Source organism: Gracilinanus agilis, chromosome 2 (genome assembly GCF_016433145.1).
Source record: "Gracilinanus agilis isolate LMUSP501 chromosome 2, AgileGrace, whole genome shotgun sequence".
Lineage (NCBI taxonomy): Eukaryota > Metazoa > Chordata > Mammalia > Didelphimorphia > Didelphidae > Gracilinanus > Gracilinanus agilis.
In genome coordinates, this window is record NC_058131.1 from 310159476 (window position 1) to 310177834 (window position 18359).

An 18359-nucleotide genomic window follows, 5' to 3' on the forward strand; every position below is an offset into this window, starting at 1 on the left:
TCCGGGCAGGATGGCCAAAGTCTGTTGGGAATTCTTCTCAGGGTTGACTGCCCTCTGCCAGCCTCACCTGATCTTGGCTAGGAAGATCTCGAGTTAGCTTTGGAAAACGTAGGACAATCTTGAAAGCGATTAACCTAGTGCTAAGGAGGACTACTGGGAATTCATTCTGGGTACCAAGGCAGCTCCTCCAAGGGACCCGAGGCTCATGGGATGCCCGGCTTAAATCCAAGAGCCCTCCCTGATTTCTCTTCGGTCTTTCGTGCCCAATATTCAGCAGGCGTTGTTTATGGCCAAGAGTGGTGAGTAGCTTGCTGAGAAGCTAATGAGAATAACAAATCTTCTTCCTTGCGAGCTGGGGACTCACCCCATGGATCTGTGTACCTGACACTTGTTGTACTTCTATTCTCCTACTTGATTCTGGAAATAACACCAAGTAGTGACTCACAGAATAAAAAGAGCTGCCATCAGGAGTCTGAGGTCCTAATCCACTTGTTTCTCCCCCCAGGTGGAAGGCTGTTTTATCTATTATCCATCCCTCCTGGATGTCGGTCATGCGTGCTAGGAATAGGAAAGCCTCTGGGGGCCAAAACCAGGCTGTTACATTTTCTAAGGAGGAGGAATCTGAAGCTTTTGGACTTGCTGTCATTCTGGCTGGGAATTTTCCCTGATTTCCCTGCAATCAGGCTTCCCTTTGTTCTCCCTCAGACTCCCAGGCTGTACAGAAGGCCATATTGCATTTGTTGTAATTTCTGACGAGAGAGGCATCAGAAGGGAAAGTCTTGGTCCTTCTGATTATTCACTGTCAAGCTATTTATTTCATTGGAGGGATTGCACACTCCCTATAGAACTCCAAATAACTTCATTTTTCCCCCTCCAACAGCTGTCAAATTGTAGGATTCAGTAATGATTCTCAAAAACAGAAGTTAAGTTTTGAACATCTAGGATACTGGATCATAGCTTTGCCAAGATTTAAAGGACTTTAAGTGATTGTATTCAGTCCTATACTTTTACAGAGGAATACTGAGCCCTGTAGAGGAAGAGTGACTTGCCCAAGATCATGCAAAGAGTGGATTTCAACTTCTAGAATTTCAAGTCCTCTAGAATTTATGGGCTACAAAAAGCCAGCAAAACTCTGAGGGAACCAGATTAACATGTAATTGATAATGTTTAACAAAATAAATAAAAAATACAATACAACATAGACAATGTTAATGTGTGCTGGCAAGGAGCTGTCTACATGAATTCTATTTTCTATTCTAGTTCTAGCTTATTACTCTTGCTATTATAGTACTGTTTTCTGAATCCAATTATACAGGCATGACAAACAACCAGTTTAGGAAAATGGGACTTATGCTAGAATTCCCTAGATAATTTTTTTCTATTTTTGTTTCTTTTCTAGAGCAGCTAATGAATAAGTAGACCACTTAAGCTTGGAAGAGTCAAGTGACTACAGGAAAGGATGAAAGCCTAATTAGTTCAGGATTTGAACAGAAATTTGGGGATCACTACATGCACAGATCATGTTTTTATTTTGAAAAAAGCTTCTCTTGGCCCTGTTCCCTCTCTGATAACCATCCTTTCTTTCTAATTCCATTCACAATCAAATCTAAATCGGTAATCTTTATCCTCTTCCTCCATTTCCTATCCAATCACTACCTTTGGCATCACAAATCTGGCTTCTATCTTTTTCATTCAGCAGAAAATGTTTTCTATTAATTCTGTTGTTCAATCTAGTGGTCTTTCTTCCCTATCTCCATTTTCTTTCGTTATTCTGCTGCATTTGAAGTTGCCATTTCCTTCTTGGCACTTTTTTCCGTTAGCTGGCCCTGCCACTTCCTATCCACACCTTGGGTAGGACCTATGACCTCTTGTAGCTTCAGTTTCCTCATCTCTAAATAGGGATGGGTAAGCTCTGTTTCTCTTATAGAGTAATTGTGAATATCACAGGAAATGACGCATGTAAAGACCACAGGATAGAAGAAATCGTTACCATTCCAGAATTTCAATAAGCTTGCACTTCCTGGGAGGGAAATAATGTGCTCTTGTCATAGGAGAGAGGAGGGGGCCAAAACACAGCACTTTTTAATTAAACATATTAAAAAAAGATTAATATGCCTCCATGGGATTTTGTCTGCAACTCTTTCTCTACTGGCTCCTGCCTGTCACAAAGAGGACGGCACCAACTTTATAGAAGGATGAATCACACTCACCTCTTTTTGTAGATTTGTAGATTTAGGTTCTTTACTCTCAACTGATTGGTCATCATCTCTTCTTTTTCTTATACTCTTTTCCTCCATTTTAACCTCTCTAGGCTTTGGGATGATATAAGGAGAACAGAAATAGACCATTCATCAGAACTCAATCTCTATTGACTAAAGGAGGATTAATAGGCAAACACGTATAGCATCAAGGTTTTCTTTAGTCTTTTACTGTCTAATGGCAACTTGACAAAAATCATCAGCAATTCTGCTAACATTTTTGAGAATTAAACTCCAGTGAAGCTGTAGGAAGTTTAATTATCCTAATTAACTTCAAAATGAAAGGATTTTAGGGAGGTCCATACAGTTTTCTGTCACTGACAAGCGGTCCTCTTGGTTCTAATAGTGAAATGGCACAATTCTGATTATCAAGAATTTCAAATCATCAGTTGCATAAATATTTAGAAACTCATTTATCTCTGTCAAGCTAGACCTTCTTACCTATCAAGACTTGTTATATAATCAGCTCAGATTTGCTTCACTTTGGGGGATCACAATCTTTTTGTACCTTACATACCGAAGGTAAAGCATGGCGGTTTCTAGTCCTGATTTGCCAAGAAAGCACCACTTACAAATTTTGTTCTTTCTAAGTAAAAGAATACTGAATGCTAAATCTGTATATAGTGCCTTACGGAAATCCCATAAGGCACATCATCTGTGCTCCTTACTTTGCACATTGTAAATCCTCAGAAAATGCTCATTAAACCTATATTCCCTAGAATAGAAGAATGTTTGAGGAAAACCAGCTGAAAGTTAATTCAATAGAGCATTACACTTAAAAGTCTGATTCTCCATTTCCCAAAAGAAACCCCACCCCCAGACACTTTTGATTCTGAAAAGAATCTTCCATCATTCCATCACGCACTTACCTTCTCTCTTTGACCTTACAGATCTAGGATTTGAGTTTTTCCTTCTTCAAGGTTTTGGATTCCTTTTACACTAAATCACTCTCTTGGGAACACCCATGTCTTATGCTTAGAAGTAGAGGAAGCCAAAAGGTACAGAGGTCGTCAAGAGGTAATTATTAAACACATTTTTTCTGCAAGGAAGCTGAGATACACACAAAAAACAAAGATGTGAGGCTGAGGCAAGATAGCTTCTTTCCAAAAATGCCTTTGGGTTTGGTTTGAATACAAACCAAAGTTCCACCAATTTCCGTAATGTCAAGTCACACCAATGAGGACTCATTCTAAAGAGTGGAGATACCTTGTCTTCCCAATCTGTAAGAATAAAAGGAAGATAAACATTAGCATTCATTACTACACTGTTTTTTAAAAAAAGACTATTTACAGCTCACCCACGAGGAATTCTACAAACATTAACTGCAGTTCATATAATTCATTGGTTAAGGTGATGTTTTCCTCCTTGCTTAGGTCAGGAGGTTTGCCCAAAGCCATTGGTTTGTTTTTCAATATGATTGAATTCCAAGTAGGTGAAATGAAGATAGGAGATTTTTTGGATCACCTACCATTTCCAGTTGGATTTTTTCCTTTCCACTCCAAATCAAGAACTTGCAATTTTGAGATGACTTTCCCCACAAGAAATTGAGTGTAGATTGTTTGTACTTGCCCTTTTTATGTCAGCTCTTCATCATCCTTCTCTTCTAGGATTCTATAAGATACCACGGATCTTGGGCAAGACTGGAATCCCAAGGTTTTGTTACTAAGTGAACTATTTTTCAGAAAGGTCCTTTTTAAAATCACAGAAAGGTTCCTAAAGACCCCTTTGCTTCTCTCAAAGAGAGCTCCACACCTGCTGCACAGCACAAAATCTCAGAGGAAGTTCAAGAAGAAGCTCAACATCCAAAATGATTCAGAAACCAAAGAAAGAGACTTCAGGAAAGGAATCCTTAGATGAAGAGAAAGGGTATTCTTTAAGTCTCAGCCTCTTTTACTAATGACTTTTCAAGAGGAGTTCTGGGAGAACAAATGAGATAAGGTGGCAAAGTACAATTAGGAAGGTCCTAATCATTATTAACAATGATTCCTAGGGTAAAATTTCACTGTGTAAGACAGATTAGGTTGAGGTACAAAAGGTCACAGAACAAAGCTATTTACAAACTTATCTTGGAGGTAAAACAGAAACTCTAAGCTAGGAAAGTTATCTGCCTTTCCTAAGCACTAGAGGAGGCTTTCTTCAAATTGGATATATTTGTGAAGGAACATGGTGCTTTGCCACAGGGCAGTATCCTGCAAAAGAGAACTTTCTTCATGAACTTTGAATGAAAAATTAACATGAGAATGAGTTTTGCAAAGCACACTGGGAACTTTCAGGATCCATATATTTTGGAAGTTTACTTTTTACAATCCCCCTCCATGAGAGCACTGCCTGGCATGATACCCTCAAATCACCAGTCCCACTGGGAGCCAGATGGTCGACGTGGCATCGATAATTGCTCAAACAGATCTATGATCTCATCAATGTAGATGTTCCCTCCAATGATGCAGCTCACAAGCCATCTGTGCCTGCTGATCCTATGTGGCTCTTGTCCATGCCTTCCTATAAATTTGCCCCAGAGGGTCATGTCTATGTGCCGGGGCTTTCCTTGTTTTCTCTTGACATTGCAAGGATATAAGGGGCATCCAATGGACTGACTGTTCATTATTTTTTTTTGCTCTCACTATATAGCCATCTTATTTGCTTTTTTTACTTTGAAAGGTCTCTGTTGATATCTTTTTCTCTGTTTCTTCACGGTTCTTTGTAATGGGTTGTAACCTGCTCGAGCCCATGACAGGCCTCTCCACTGACCTCAGGATGATGCTTGTTTTCAATTCTTCAAACACTACATTGTTCCATGATGTACAATGAGGTAACACCATTGACAGATATTAATTTAAAAAGCTAAGTCTTAATTTTATTAAAAAATGTGGAGCCATGAAAATATTTTTTGCAATTTCACAAAGGGAAATCCAGCTCACTTAAAAACTATAGCTAGTATTTTCTGTAGTTATATATACAGAATTCTATTATAACTTAAAAAGGTTTATATAGATTTTCACGGGCAGCTAACTGGCACAATGGATAGAGCACCAGGGCTGAAGGCTGGAAGACTTGGATTTAAACCTGGCCTCAGAAACTTACTAGTTGTGTGACCCTGGGCAAGTCACTTAACACTGTTTACCTCAGTTTCCTCATCCATAAAATGAGATGGAGAAGGAAATGGAAAATCACTCCAATATCTTTGCCAAGAAGACTCCAAATGGAGTCACAGAGTCAGACATGCATGACTGAAAAAATTACTAACCAACAACAAACATAGGTTTACAAAGTGCCTTGCAAATATTCTCTCATAACGACCCTGGAAGATATGGGCTATTTCCTTTCCTATTTTATACATGCGGGAACTGAGGCTGACAGAAGTTAAGGAGCATATTCATGATCAAACAGCCAATAAGTGTCTGAGGCTGGATTTGAACCCAGCTCTTCCCAACTTCAGGTCCAGTGCACAGAGCTGCCTCATGATCCTTGGAATGGTCTCCTGTTTAATTCTGGGGTCAATTCAAGGTCTATTTGTAGTGTCCAAGATCTCTCTTTATAGGTACACATACAGATATGCATGGATCGATGCCCAGGGATGGATGAGCTGTATAAGTTGTCCATGTCAGTACATATGATAGCTGAAACAAGAGTAATTCTTCATTCATTTTTCCTGTGTGGATGATTAGACCAAATTCTGTTCACCGACTCTGGATCTTGTTCAAGAGGTTCTCCAAAGTTTAATGCAAACAGCGTCGTGTCTTCTACAAAAAGGAGGACCTCATGATCCATAGGAAAGACTTCTTCATCTTGGGCTCTCCCTGTTATCTCTTCCATGGTAGTGGTAAGCACCTTTGACAAGCATCTCTCTGTTTTATGTCTCACTTGACAATTATGATCAGTGAGTCACCAAAAAACACTGCTTATGCTGTCCCTTTCCAGGCGTAGTAGGTTTCCTAGAACAGATCTTGTTGGAAGAAAGCTCTTCAGGTAGTGTTGTGCTCTATTAAACACCCTTTTAAAGCAAAAATAAGCTAATAAACAGGAAGCACAGTGGATTCTTGTATTCTCAGAAATCTTTGTCAACTGTGTAATGCTAGTGATATAAACCTTTCGTCTAGGGTGATCTGCTTTGGAATAGCATCTGCAAAAAGCATGCATTTGCCTTCTAATGGTTGGTTGGTTGGTAGTCGTCCTTCCTACTCTAAGAGGACCCAAAACACTGGGAGATATCTTTTGACTAGAGCATAAATTGGATTGAATGAATGAATGACTTCCTTCTAGAGTCATCCAAGTCCAGTGGCAAGACAAAAGTCAAGAAGACTGGAGGATATGACCAAGGCTTCTTCACTGTCTAACTTCAAGTTCTGAGCACTCCACAGCCTTCAGCCACGTTGGCACCATTGGGGCAAATTGTTCTCATGCACCCCTTCCACGGGAGGGTCCACCCACCATGCCTGGGGGTGGACACTCCCCTAACTCAATCATAGGTTTGAGATCTCTCAGCTACCTTTAGCCTGGTCTAGCTCACCTGCCGGTCAGTGGCTTCTACATATGTTGGAGCTTCTTGAAACTCCGGGTGACCACCGGGAGAGTAGAAGCTGGACACCAAAGGTGGGTGAGTCACCCTAAAAGGATCTCAGCAAACCCTTACACCAGAGGTGCTGGTCTGCCCTGAATGCTCATCCACTCTTCGTTCAGGATACCATCAATGCATAATATGAATTATTCTAATAAAAACCTTGATGGGAAAGTACACATGTAGGTTGGTGGAAATTGTTGATATTTTCTTGGTCACCTTTTGAGGGTAATAATCTAAGAACTTTTCTAAATCTTTTTGTCTCTTTCCTACCTTTATAGATCTTTTTTTAATTAATTTTTTAAATTATATTTTTATTTTGAATATTTTTCCATAGTTATATGTTTCATGTTCTTTCCCTCTCCCCAAACCCCGTTAGTCCCCCTTAGCTGACACACAATTCCACTGAGTTTTACATGTATCATTGATTAAGAACTAATTCCATTTTATTGATAGTTGGACTAGAGTCATCATTTAGTTTCTTCATCCCCAATAATATCCCCATCAGCCCATGTGTTCAAGCAGTTGTTTTTCCTCTATATTTCTCCTCCCACAGCCTACCTTTATAGATCTTGAGAACTAATACCCCAATAGCTCATAATTGTGGTTCCTATCATATAGATTTTCCCTGTATACATTTGGTTTAGTTCAGACATTTTCTCTAATTTGTTCTCTTCAGTGTCATTACTGTCTCTTTTATATTTGTTGTTCACTCATTTCAGTTGTATCCAACTCTTCATGACCCTATTTGGGAATTTCTTGGCAAAGATACTGGAGTGGTTTGCCATTTTATTCTCTAGCTCATTTTACAAATGAAGAACTGAGGCAAACAGGGTTAAGTGACTTGCCCTGGCTCACCCACTAACAAATGCCAGGGGCTGGATTTGAATTCAGGCCTTCCTAATTCCAGCAGGGCTTGGCACTCTTTCCATTGAGCCTCATAGCATATATAGAACTGTGATAGAGACTGAGTACAACAGTTCTATTGTTCTTGATAGTGAAAAGTTTTTTTCAGAAAAAAATTATCTTTTCTAGTTTTCATCTGTTCTAGTTTTATCTATAAATGTCCAAAAGATAATCTTGCTTTGTTGGGTCTCTTGCCAAGCCTTCTTTAAGCTGATTTTATTCTTCCGTTGCTTCTCTATCTCTAAAACTTTACTAACAATTTAATATTCTACAACAATTTTGCCTTTATCTGGCATACTCCTTTAGGCAAGAAAGCTGGGTGTTTGCTGATAAGATCTTTTTCAGGCTTTTTTTTCTTTTAGTTTCCTTGTTATGGGGGTTGATTTATACTTATTAAACTTCAGTATGAAACTATGATGTTCCTTTTTTATGTTCATATCTCATTTTCTGGTACCAGTAATTTATTTAAATACGTGAAGTTAGAGGCATGGTTATAATATTTTCTTACACTTACACAACACTAATTACAAAATACATTACTTTATGAAATCTCATTTGGTCTACTTTGCAACCCAGTGAGAACAGGAATTATCTTCATTTTATAGAGGAGGAAATGGAGCTTAGAGTGAGGAAGAAACTTGACTCAATGTTGGGAAAATAGTCAACCAGGATCTCTGCATCTTTTAAACATTTAATTTTTATTGATGCTTTTTGTTTTTATATCATTTATTTACAAGCATATCCTTCCCCTTTCCAGCAAGTTATCCCTTGTTGTAACGATTTTTAAAGAGGAAAAAAAGCAGTTCAGTAAAACCAAACAACACATTGACTACTTTAACAATATATGTGATATTACACACCCAGCGTCTCCTACCTGAAGAATGAAGTGAAGGATGTACATTTTCTCAGATCTTCTCTAGGACCAGTATAGGTGATTATAATTACATAGGATTCAGTATTATTTTTATTTTTCCATTTACATTGTTGTAATATGTATAGTGTTTAGCTGTGACTTCATCTTCACTCCAAGTTCATTGCTTTTTCCATTATGCTTAAATGTTTCCAACCTTTCCTATAACCCTATGTGATGCTTCAGTATTTGTAGGAAATACGTTATCCTCATCAATAAGTAAGTCCCCATAGTGGCCTCTTGTCCCAATTAAAATCCTGCCTTCTACATGAAGCCTTTCCTGATCCCTCTTAATTCTAGTTTCTCCCCTCTGTTAATGATTAACTATTTATCCTGTATGTAGCTTGTGTATATTTGTCTGCTTTTTGTCTTCCCCCATTAGATTGTGTCCCTAAGGCTTAGCACAGTGTCTGGCCCATAGTAGAGGACTAATAAATATCTATTGACTGACTATTGTTACCTAGGGTGTAGCTATGAGGGAATGGAAGATGAGTAGACTAAAAGCCTCCCCTAACTCCTTCCTGGAGTTAATTAGTAGCAGAATTCTGCCAGACTTAGAATTAGGTTTTTTTCTTTTTTAATCTCTATCCAAGTTAATTTTTCTCCTTTCAAAAAGATTATAGACTATGCTCACTTCAGACAGTCTTTATTATCTCAAAGATTTCTTTTTTGCTTAGGAATTCTCTCATCCTAAGGTATGGCTGAAATGGAAGTCTACTCACTAGGCTCCCTAATCTTATGTAGTTAAGCATTAAAAAAGTCACACTGTTAAAGCTATGTAATCCTTTGACATGATTGTGTCTTTGAGGATTCAGACTTCCGTGTCTTATAAAACCTTGGGGTCATTCTCCTCCACGTCACTTCTAACTGTACTACACAAGTTCAGAAATGCCCAATGTTAAAAGAAAATAGTATGCAGGAGCAGTGAATAGAGATAAATTGCTACACAGTGAGTCAAAGCCATGCTGAACCATGTAGGAAGCTAAAGATTCTAAGAGATAAAGGTGAGGACGGAGTATTTATATATCTCTATATATCTATAGGACATGGACAAAGACAGAGGATACAGGAGATGGAGGGCAGAGTTGCATGAGAATTTGGCTATAACATAAGACTGCATGTTACCAGTTAAAGCAACTACCAGGGACTATATAGGCTGGTGAGAGACTAAATGCTAAATATTATATTTCATCAAATATAAAATTTTGCTTTCAACTCCTGTAAGAAGCTTACAGAAGCCTGAAGCACACAGGAATTTTCTCTAAGAAAATAAAGATCATAGGTCCAAAGGATCAATGTATATCTTATGATTGTACACATGTGTGTGAATTACAAAGAGACCTATGCTGGCCATTTTAAATGTCTAAAAATACAAGGCACTTGCAGGGGAAAAAACCATTTTGAAAGGCACAGATCTAGTATCTGTATCAGTGAAGTGTCTGTGTAATTGGAAAATTTGTACCTTTGAACTACATTACCCAAGAACCCACTGACTTCCTGTCCTTATGTGCTGACATAGACTTTTGGCATAGATAAATTTATCTCCTATCTACGTCAGCACATAAGGACAGGAAGTCAGTGGGTTCCTGGGTAATGTAGTTCAAAGGTACAAAATTTCCAATTACATGTCTCCCACATGGAGAATTCTTATGCCGACACTTGAAGCATTCATTGGTAGTGATCAGTGACATATTTATAAGCATATGATCTGTAATTTAGCTTTAAGAAATATTGCTTTTTTTAGCCTTTAATTCTCAAATAACTTCTTTACAACATGATAACGTAAATAAATGTCATCACTATCTGAGAGAAAACAGGTAGTACCTGAACTCTGGGTATCTACTATCTTATTGTATGGGTTCACATACATGTCAAAATTTTTAACTAAACAGCCCCAAGACAGGACTGTTTAAAAATTAATTTCCCTGGAGATACAGGCAAAGGTATGTCATAAATTAAAAGAAAATACAACAAAACAGATCAAATACATTAAAAAAGGTTTGTAAATTTCCAAACTGTGCTAACATGGAACATAATTTGGTCATGAGAAATAAGTCTCTTACTTCTCTTATAGAAACTTTATTATTTTACAATTTCAAGAGTCAATATTCAAAACCATTATTTCTAATACCTACTATGCACATATACTTTGCATAGTCTATCGAAAAAGCTCATTAGGTCAGAGTTAAGAGTTTTACTTACTTATCAAAACACGATAAGACTCTACTCCCTTCTTACTGAACAACTCTTTTATAGTAGATTTAGATTTCCTGCTGTTATATCATGATAATTGAGACTCAAATTTTTCTAATTAGTTCACTTATTTGAGAAAGACACTTAGAACTGAATGGTGACTACTGGGGCTAGAATATTTTATTTGATAAGAAGTATTATAAGGATTTTATATACAATATAAAAATAAAACAAGATTTAAAAAACTAAATTAGATTTCTTAGACAATTTATTATACTCTTGATAAAGTAAAGAGTGTCACAGCTGTGAGAAGAAAAATGTTGTTTACAGCAGAATTGTACACTTTCTCTTTTCAATATAAATTGGTTTCCCTATGGAGAAAAACATCTGCTTTGGATGTGGTTTCTTTTTTATCACTGGGTTCTGTCTGGCATAAGGCATATAAAGCAGGTGTTTCAGGCACCTGCATACTTGAAGAAGACTTCACCTCACAAAAGCTAACAGTATATCCTTCAACTAATTCTTCCTTAGAGATTTTGTTTAAGCATGATCCATAGACATTGGATTCCTTCCACAAATGAGTCTTCTTTAGGGTGCTGCAGAGGAATTCTTTCATTCTTTGATTTTCTTTGGCAGTAGATTCCCAAACCACTTCAAGTTCACCTTCCACCTCTCTAAAAGAAATGGAAAAAAAAAAAAGAAAGTAAAGTTTTAAAAGGCCTCTTTCTTGTCTGAGTTTTTTGTGGAACAACATGACAACAGGAACCTTATCTTAGGAGTGATATTATATATATATATATATTTTTTTTTTAATTTATCTTTTTTTTTTAGAGTTTTCTCCAGTTTATTTCACCTTTTCCAACTAGAGAGCCATTCCATATAATAAATGGTATTTTTAAGACAGAAAATGAAGAAAAATCAGTATAACCAGTCACTCTATTGGAAAAGTTTAAAAATATTTGCACTGTACACTACTTTGGACTTTCCATTTCTGCCAAAAGGAGGTGTTGGGAGATTTTTCTCATATCTCTTCTTTTGTGCCATTCTTGCTCTTTATGATTTTACAATATTCACTTTTTTCCTTTATTTTTTAAAAAATAATTTGTTGGTTACACTAAAATTTCCAAAATATTTCCTTTCCTCCCTCTCCTCCCTGTACTAAAGAAGGTATCATTTAACCACCTCCCTTATCCTAAATACATTAGTTTTGGTTGTGCAAAAGCTTCTTGGTTTCATAGAATTAGTTATCTTTTATTTTTTGCAATTGCCCTGATTCCTTGTTTGATTAAGATTACATTTTTTTTACCAATAATTATGAGAGGTGATTTATCTCTCCTAATTTTTCTGATCTTTGATATTTAGGTTATATGTTCATTTAGAATTTATTGTGGAATATGGCATAAGGCGCTAGTTTAAGCCTAATTAACTGCTAAACTTCTTTCTAGTTTTCCCAGAAGTGGTTTTTTTAAAAAATCAAATAGAGGGTTCTTTCCCAAGTAATTTGTTTTCTGCTTTATTGAACACTGGGTTGTTAGGTTTCATGATTTCTGATTCTCCCTTGTTTAATGTGTGTCATTTATCTATCTATTTTGAAGCCTCGCTACCTGGTTTTGATGGTTCCTACTTTATAACAGTTTTAGGTCTAAAAATGCTATTCTTCCCTTCATTTCTACCTCTTTTCTTAATTTCTCTTGATATTCTAGATCTTTTATTTATTTCAAATGATTTTTGTTATTATATTTGCAAGTTCAATAAAATATATCTTTGATAATTTGGTTGTTATAATTTGACAATTTGGTTGATATATTAAACATGTATAATAACTATATGTATAACCCGGTGGAATTGCTTGTCAATTCCAAGAGGGGGGAGGGACAGTAGATGAATGGAAAAAATTTTGGAAAGAAAATGGAATATTATGTTTAAAAATGCATATTAACTCTGCTAGTTTTATAATTTTTAAATTTTTATTTTATTTTAATAACAAATTTCCACATAAATTTTCTGAAGTTATATGATTCATATTGCCTCCCTTCCTTCTTTCCTCCCCCTCCTGGAGCTAACAATTTTTATTATATTGGCATAGCCCTGCCATGAACATTGAATATTCATTCCTCCAGCTATTTAAATTATTTTTTATTTCTTTAAGAAGCACAATGTAATTTTGAACCTATACAAGTCTTTTATGTGCTTTGATAGAGTGATTTCCCCAGATACTTCATGTATTTTATAGTTATTTGGAATGAGATTTCCCTTTTTATTCCTGTTTATTGGATTTTGTTACTATTAAACAGAAATACAGTTGATTTTTGAAGATTTTTTCCTTTACCTTGCAACTTTATAATGCTATTCTCTTGATTTGTATCTTTGTTGATTCTTAAGGGAATTCCAAGCAAAACATATCATCAGCAAATAGGGATAGTTTTTCTCATTACTCCTCTTTATGCCTTTGATTTCTTTCTCATTTTCTTGCTATTGTTGTAATTTCCAGAACTATATCAAATAATAGCAGGGAGAGTAGGCATTTTTGCTTTACAAGAATTCTTCTTCTCCTTCTACTTTTTTTTTTTTACAAAAATTACTTTCTGTCTTGGTTCCAAGACAGAAGAACAGCAAGGGCAGGTAACTGGGTTAAGTGACTTGCCCCAATTCCCATAGCTAGGATGTGTCTCGAGGCTAGATTTGAATTCAGATCCTCCTGACTCCAGGTCTGGTGCTCTATCCACTGTACTAGCTGCCCCACTTTGCTTTACTTCTGTATTTATTGGAAAAGGATCTAGTGTATCCCCATTACATCTGATGCTTTTCATGTTTTAGATACTTTTCAAAATACTAAAAAAGCTCTTTCTATGCCTATTCTTAGTAGAATTTTTATTATAAATATCATACTTTCTAAAAGGCTTTTTCTGCCTCCGTTGCAATAATGTAGTTTTAGATGTTTTTGATCTTAATATGATTATATTGATTGTTTTCCTAATGTTGAACCATCTTTGTATTTTTGGTCTCAAACAAACAAACCATACTTAAGCTCCTACTATGTGCCAGACAAGTGCCAAGGATAAAAAAAGGAGCAAAAAGACAGTCTGTGCCAAGAAGGAGCTTATAGCCATATGGTGAGAAAACATGTAAACAAATAGATACAAAGCAAGTTATATATAAGATAAATAGGAAAAAGTTAAAAGAGGAAACACACTGAAATTAAGAGGGGTTAAGAGAAGGTTTCCTATAAAAGGTAGGATTTTAGTTGGGACTTCAAGGAAACCAATTTGATCAGTAGTCAGAGAGGAAGAGGGAAAGCATTTCAGGCATGGGGGACAGCCAGAGAAACTATCTGGAGTTGAGATATGAAGTGTTTTGTTCCTGAACAACGGGAGGCCAGTGTCATTACATCAAAACTATGTGTTGGAAAGTGAGGTTTAAGAAGACTGGAAAAGTAGGAGGAAGCTATGTTATGAAGGGCTTTAATGCCAAACAACATGTTGTATTAGTTCTTGTTGGAGACAGGGAGCACCTGGAGTTTACTGAGTAGAGGGGTCACATGATTGGACCTATATTTTAGGAAAATCACTTTGGTGGCTAAATGGGAAGCTGGATTGAAGTGGGGAGAGACCCGAGGCAGGCCGGATGCCCAGCCCAATGATGAGCACTTGTACTGGAATAGTGGCACCCTCAAGGAGAGAAGGGCTCACCTCTTGCAAAGGTAAAATGCATAGATCTTGGCAACAAATTGAATCAGGGGCTGAGAGACAGTGAGGAATCTAGTATAATACCTAGATTGGAAGCTGGGATTCAAGGCTGGGTCCTTTGATTCAAAATGTAGGGAAGTACTCTTTTCACTGTGTCATGCTGATTCTTTGTTGTAAGAATCAGACCAACAATAAGATAAGAAAAGGAAAATAAAAAGTGGAGATAAAAAAATAGAAAACAGTAGTGCCAGATTCTTTGTTCTTCCCATAGAATTTAAGTTTTCTTTCAGGACAGGGAGATCTCTTCTGTATAGTCTTCTTAAAATTTTATTCATTTCTTTATTTTAATATTTATTTTTATTTAGAATATTTCCCATAGCTACATGATTCATGATTCCCCCCACCTCCCATATTTTTTCCTCCCCCCTCCTGGAGCTCACAAGCAGTTCCCCTGGGTTATACATGTATCATAGTTCAAAACCTATTTCCATGTTATTCATATTTGCAGTAAAGCAATCCTTTAACATCAAAACCCTAATCATATCCATATCAAACCATGTGATCAATCATGTTTTTCTTCTGTGTTTCTGCTCCCACAGTTCTTTCTTTGGATGTGGATAGCATTCTTTCTCATAAGTTCCTATGGATTGTCCTGGGTCATTGCATTGCTGCTAGTAGAAAGGTCTATTACATTCAATTATACCATAATGTGTCAGTCTCTGTGTACAGTGTTCTCCTGGTTCTGCTCCTTTTGCTCTGCATCAGTTCCTGGAGGTCTTTCCAGTTCACATGGAATTCCTCCAGTTCTTTATTCCTTTCAGCACAATAATATTCCATCACCAACAGATACCACAATTTATTCAGCCATTCCCCAATCAATGGATACTCCCTAATTTTCCAATTTTTTGCTACCACAAAGTCTGGTTATAAATATTTTTGTACAAGTCTTTTTCCTTATTATCTCTTTGGGGTACAAACCCAGCAGTGGATGGATGGATCAAAGGGCAGACATTCTTTTAAAGCCCTTTGGGCATAATTCCAAACTGCCCTCCAGAATGGTTGGACCAATTCACAGCTCTACCAGGAGTCTATTAGTATCCCTTCCAATTTTGCCACATCCCCTCCAACACTTATCACTTTCCTTTGCTGCCATATTGGCCAGTCTGCTAGGTGGTACCTCAGAGTTGTTTTAATTTGCATTTCTCTAATCAGGAGGAATTTAGAACACTTTTTCATCTGCTTATTATCTTTATTTTATTTAGAATATTTTTCCATAGTTACATGATTCATGACACATACCCTCTCCCCGTTCTCTGCTCTTTCCTCCTTGACAAGCAGTTCCAACTGGGCTATGTTCAAAACCCATTTTCATGTTATTCGTATTTGCAATAGAGTGATCTTTTAACATAAAACCCTAATCATATCCTAATCGAACCATGGGATTGATCATATGTTTTTCTTCTGCGTTGTTGCTCCCACAGTCCTTTCTCTGGATGTGGATAGCATTCTTTCTCATAAGTTCCTCTGGGTTGTCCTGGTTCATTGCATTGCTGCTAGTAGAAAAGTCCATTACATTCAATTGTGCCATAATGTATCAGTTTCTGTGAATAATGTTCTCCTGGTTCTGCTCTGCACCAATTCCTGGAGGTCTGTCCAGTTCACATGGAATTCCTCCAGTTCTTTATTCCTTTCAGCACAATAATATTCCATCACCAACAGATACCACAACTTATTCAGTCATTCCTCAATCAAAGGACACCTCATTTTCCAATTTTTTGCCACCAAAAAGAGTGTAATTATAAATATTTTTGTACAAGTCTTTTTCCTTATTATCTCTGTGGGGTACAAACTCAACAGTGGTATGTCTGGGTCAAAGGGCAGGCATTCTTTTATTGCTCTTTGGGCATAATTCCAAATTGCTCTCTAGAATGGTTGGACCAATTCACAACTCCACCAGCAGTGTATTAATCTCCTAATTTTGCCACATCCTCTCTAACATTTATCACGTTCCTTTGCTGCCGTATTAGCCAGTCTGCTAGATGTTAAGTTGCTTTAATTTGCATTTCTCTAATCAGGAAGGATTTAGAACACTTTTTCATGTGCTTATTGATAGTTTTGATTTTATCGTGTGAAAACTGTCTATTCCTGTCCCTTGACCACTTGTCAATTGGGGAATGGCTTGATTTTTTGTAAATTTGACTTAGTTCCTTATATATTTTGGAAATTAAACCTTTGTCAGAGAGTTTTGCTATAAAAATATTCTCCTAGTTTGTTGCTTTCTTTCTAGTTTTGGTCCAAGTGGTTTTGTTTGTCCAAAACCTTTTTAATTTGATATAATCAAAGTAATTCATTTTACATTTTGCAAAGTTCTCTATCTCTTGTTTGGTCTTAATTTCCTTCCTTTCCCACAGATCTGAAAAGTATACTATTCTATGTTCTCCTTACTAATTTATGATTTCACTCTTTATATTGAAGTCATTTACCCATTTTGAATTTATCTTGGTATAGGGTGTAAGATGTTGATCTAAACATAATTTTTCCCATACTATTTTCCAATTTTCCCAGCAGTTTTTGTCAAATAGTGAGTTTTGTCCCAAAAGTTGGGGTCTTTGGGTTTATTGAACACTAGCTTGTTGAGGTCATTTAACCCTAGTCTATTCTATTAATTCATCCTTAGTCTCTTAGCCAGTAGCATATTATTTTGATGACTACTACTTTATAGTACAGCTTAAGATCTGGTACTGCTAGGCCCCCATTCTTCACAATTTTTTTTCATTATTTCCCTTGATATTCTTGATCTTTTGTTCTTCCAGATGAACTTTGTTATAATTTTTTCCAATTCTATAAAAAACTTTTTTGGTATTTTAATAGGTATGGCACTGAAAAGTATATTAATTTGGGTAGGATTGTCATTTTTATTATATTAGCTCATCCTACTGCACAATCTTTTTTAACTGACCTATGATTCCATTGGTCTAGGGCACTTTTAGTGAGGAAACTCCTCCCCAAATTGGGTAGCAACTGCTTGGCAACTTCACATCTTACAAAGTTGCCTGCAAAGTCAACCTTAAGGAGAGGGGATCTCTATGGGTACCAAGGAGTTAAGTGAATTGTTATGGATCAAGCAGCCAGTACTTGAATACAGGGCTTCTTGAGTCTAAGGCCAACTCTCTATCCAATATATCACACATGGCCTGTCAGAGGATGCAAATTACAAGGAAAATACTACAAGGAGTCACCTAAAAAAGTTTAGGGAAACACACACACACATATTTATCCACAAGTGACTTCTAAAACCTGTAAGGTTTTTTCAAAGGCAACTAACAAGGCCACCCTGATTTATTTATCCCACTTTATGTGGTGTTCAGAAATAGGATCTTAAAAATTCTCATAATGGTCTAGAGACTGGTAAGAGTTATTAGCCCCACATTATAAAAAAGAGAAGCTATTTCAAAGATGACAACATTCTGGACCAAGACAAGCAAAAGTATCACTCCACACACTCACTACACTAGACTCCATTTTTCCACATATGCAACTGCTTTCTCTAACAACAATTTTCTTACAATTTATCCCATGTCCTCTCCCTAGTGTCTTCATTCTCCAAATACAACCCTCCTTTCAGCTCCTTTCTCTTTGCTTCTTGACAACAGGGCTTGTCTTTATTTCCACTTGTATTTGTATTCCCAGGGCTTAGCACAGTACCTGAACACATAGTAAGTATTTATTGCTTGTTGATTTGTTATTAGGTTTTTTAAAAAATCTTTTTAATGGAGGTGGGGCATGTAGGAACAGGAAAGAGAAAATAAATTCTTATTAACTGAAAAATAAGATAAAAATGGAAAAACCAA

At 36.6% G+C, this 18359-nt stretch overlaps 2 protein-coding genes across 3 annotated transcripts in view; both read right to left on the minus strand.

Annotated features, from left to right (window-relative positions):
• Positions 1–3238, minus strand: part of SLC7A9 (solute carrier family 7 member 9) — a 45043-nt gene extending 41805 nt beyond the window's left edge. The window contains exons 1-2 of one of the 2 annotated variants that reach the window (XM_044664182.1): positions 3128–3238; positions 2211–2312 (exon numbers count right to left, since the gene is read on the minus strand). In XM_044664182.1, coding sequence (XP_044520117.1) covers positions 2211–2297 — 87 coding nt within the window. In that variant the 5' untranslated portion in view covers positions 2298–2312; positions 3128–3238. Of the gene's footprint in view, positions 1–2210; positions 2313–3127 lie in introns of those variants that run through there. The other variant, XM_044664183.1, reaches the window with a different exon arrangement.
• A 7834-nt stretch (positions 3239–11072) lies between these two features.
• Positions 11073–18359, minus strand: part of CEP89 (centrosomal protein 89) — a 199523-nt gene continuing 192236 nt past the window's right edge. The window contains exon 19 of the mRNA XM_044664184.1: positions 11073–11496. Within this exon, the coding sequence (XP_044520119.1) occupies positions 11175–11496 (322 nt within the window). The 3' untranslated portion in view covers positions 11073–11174. The remainder of the gene's footprint in view (positions 11497–18359) is intronic.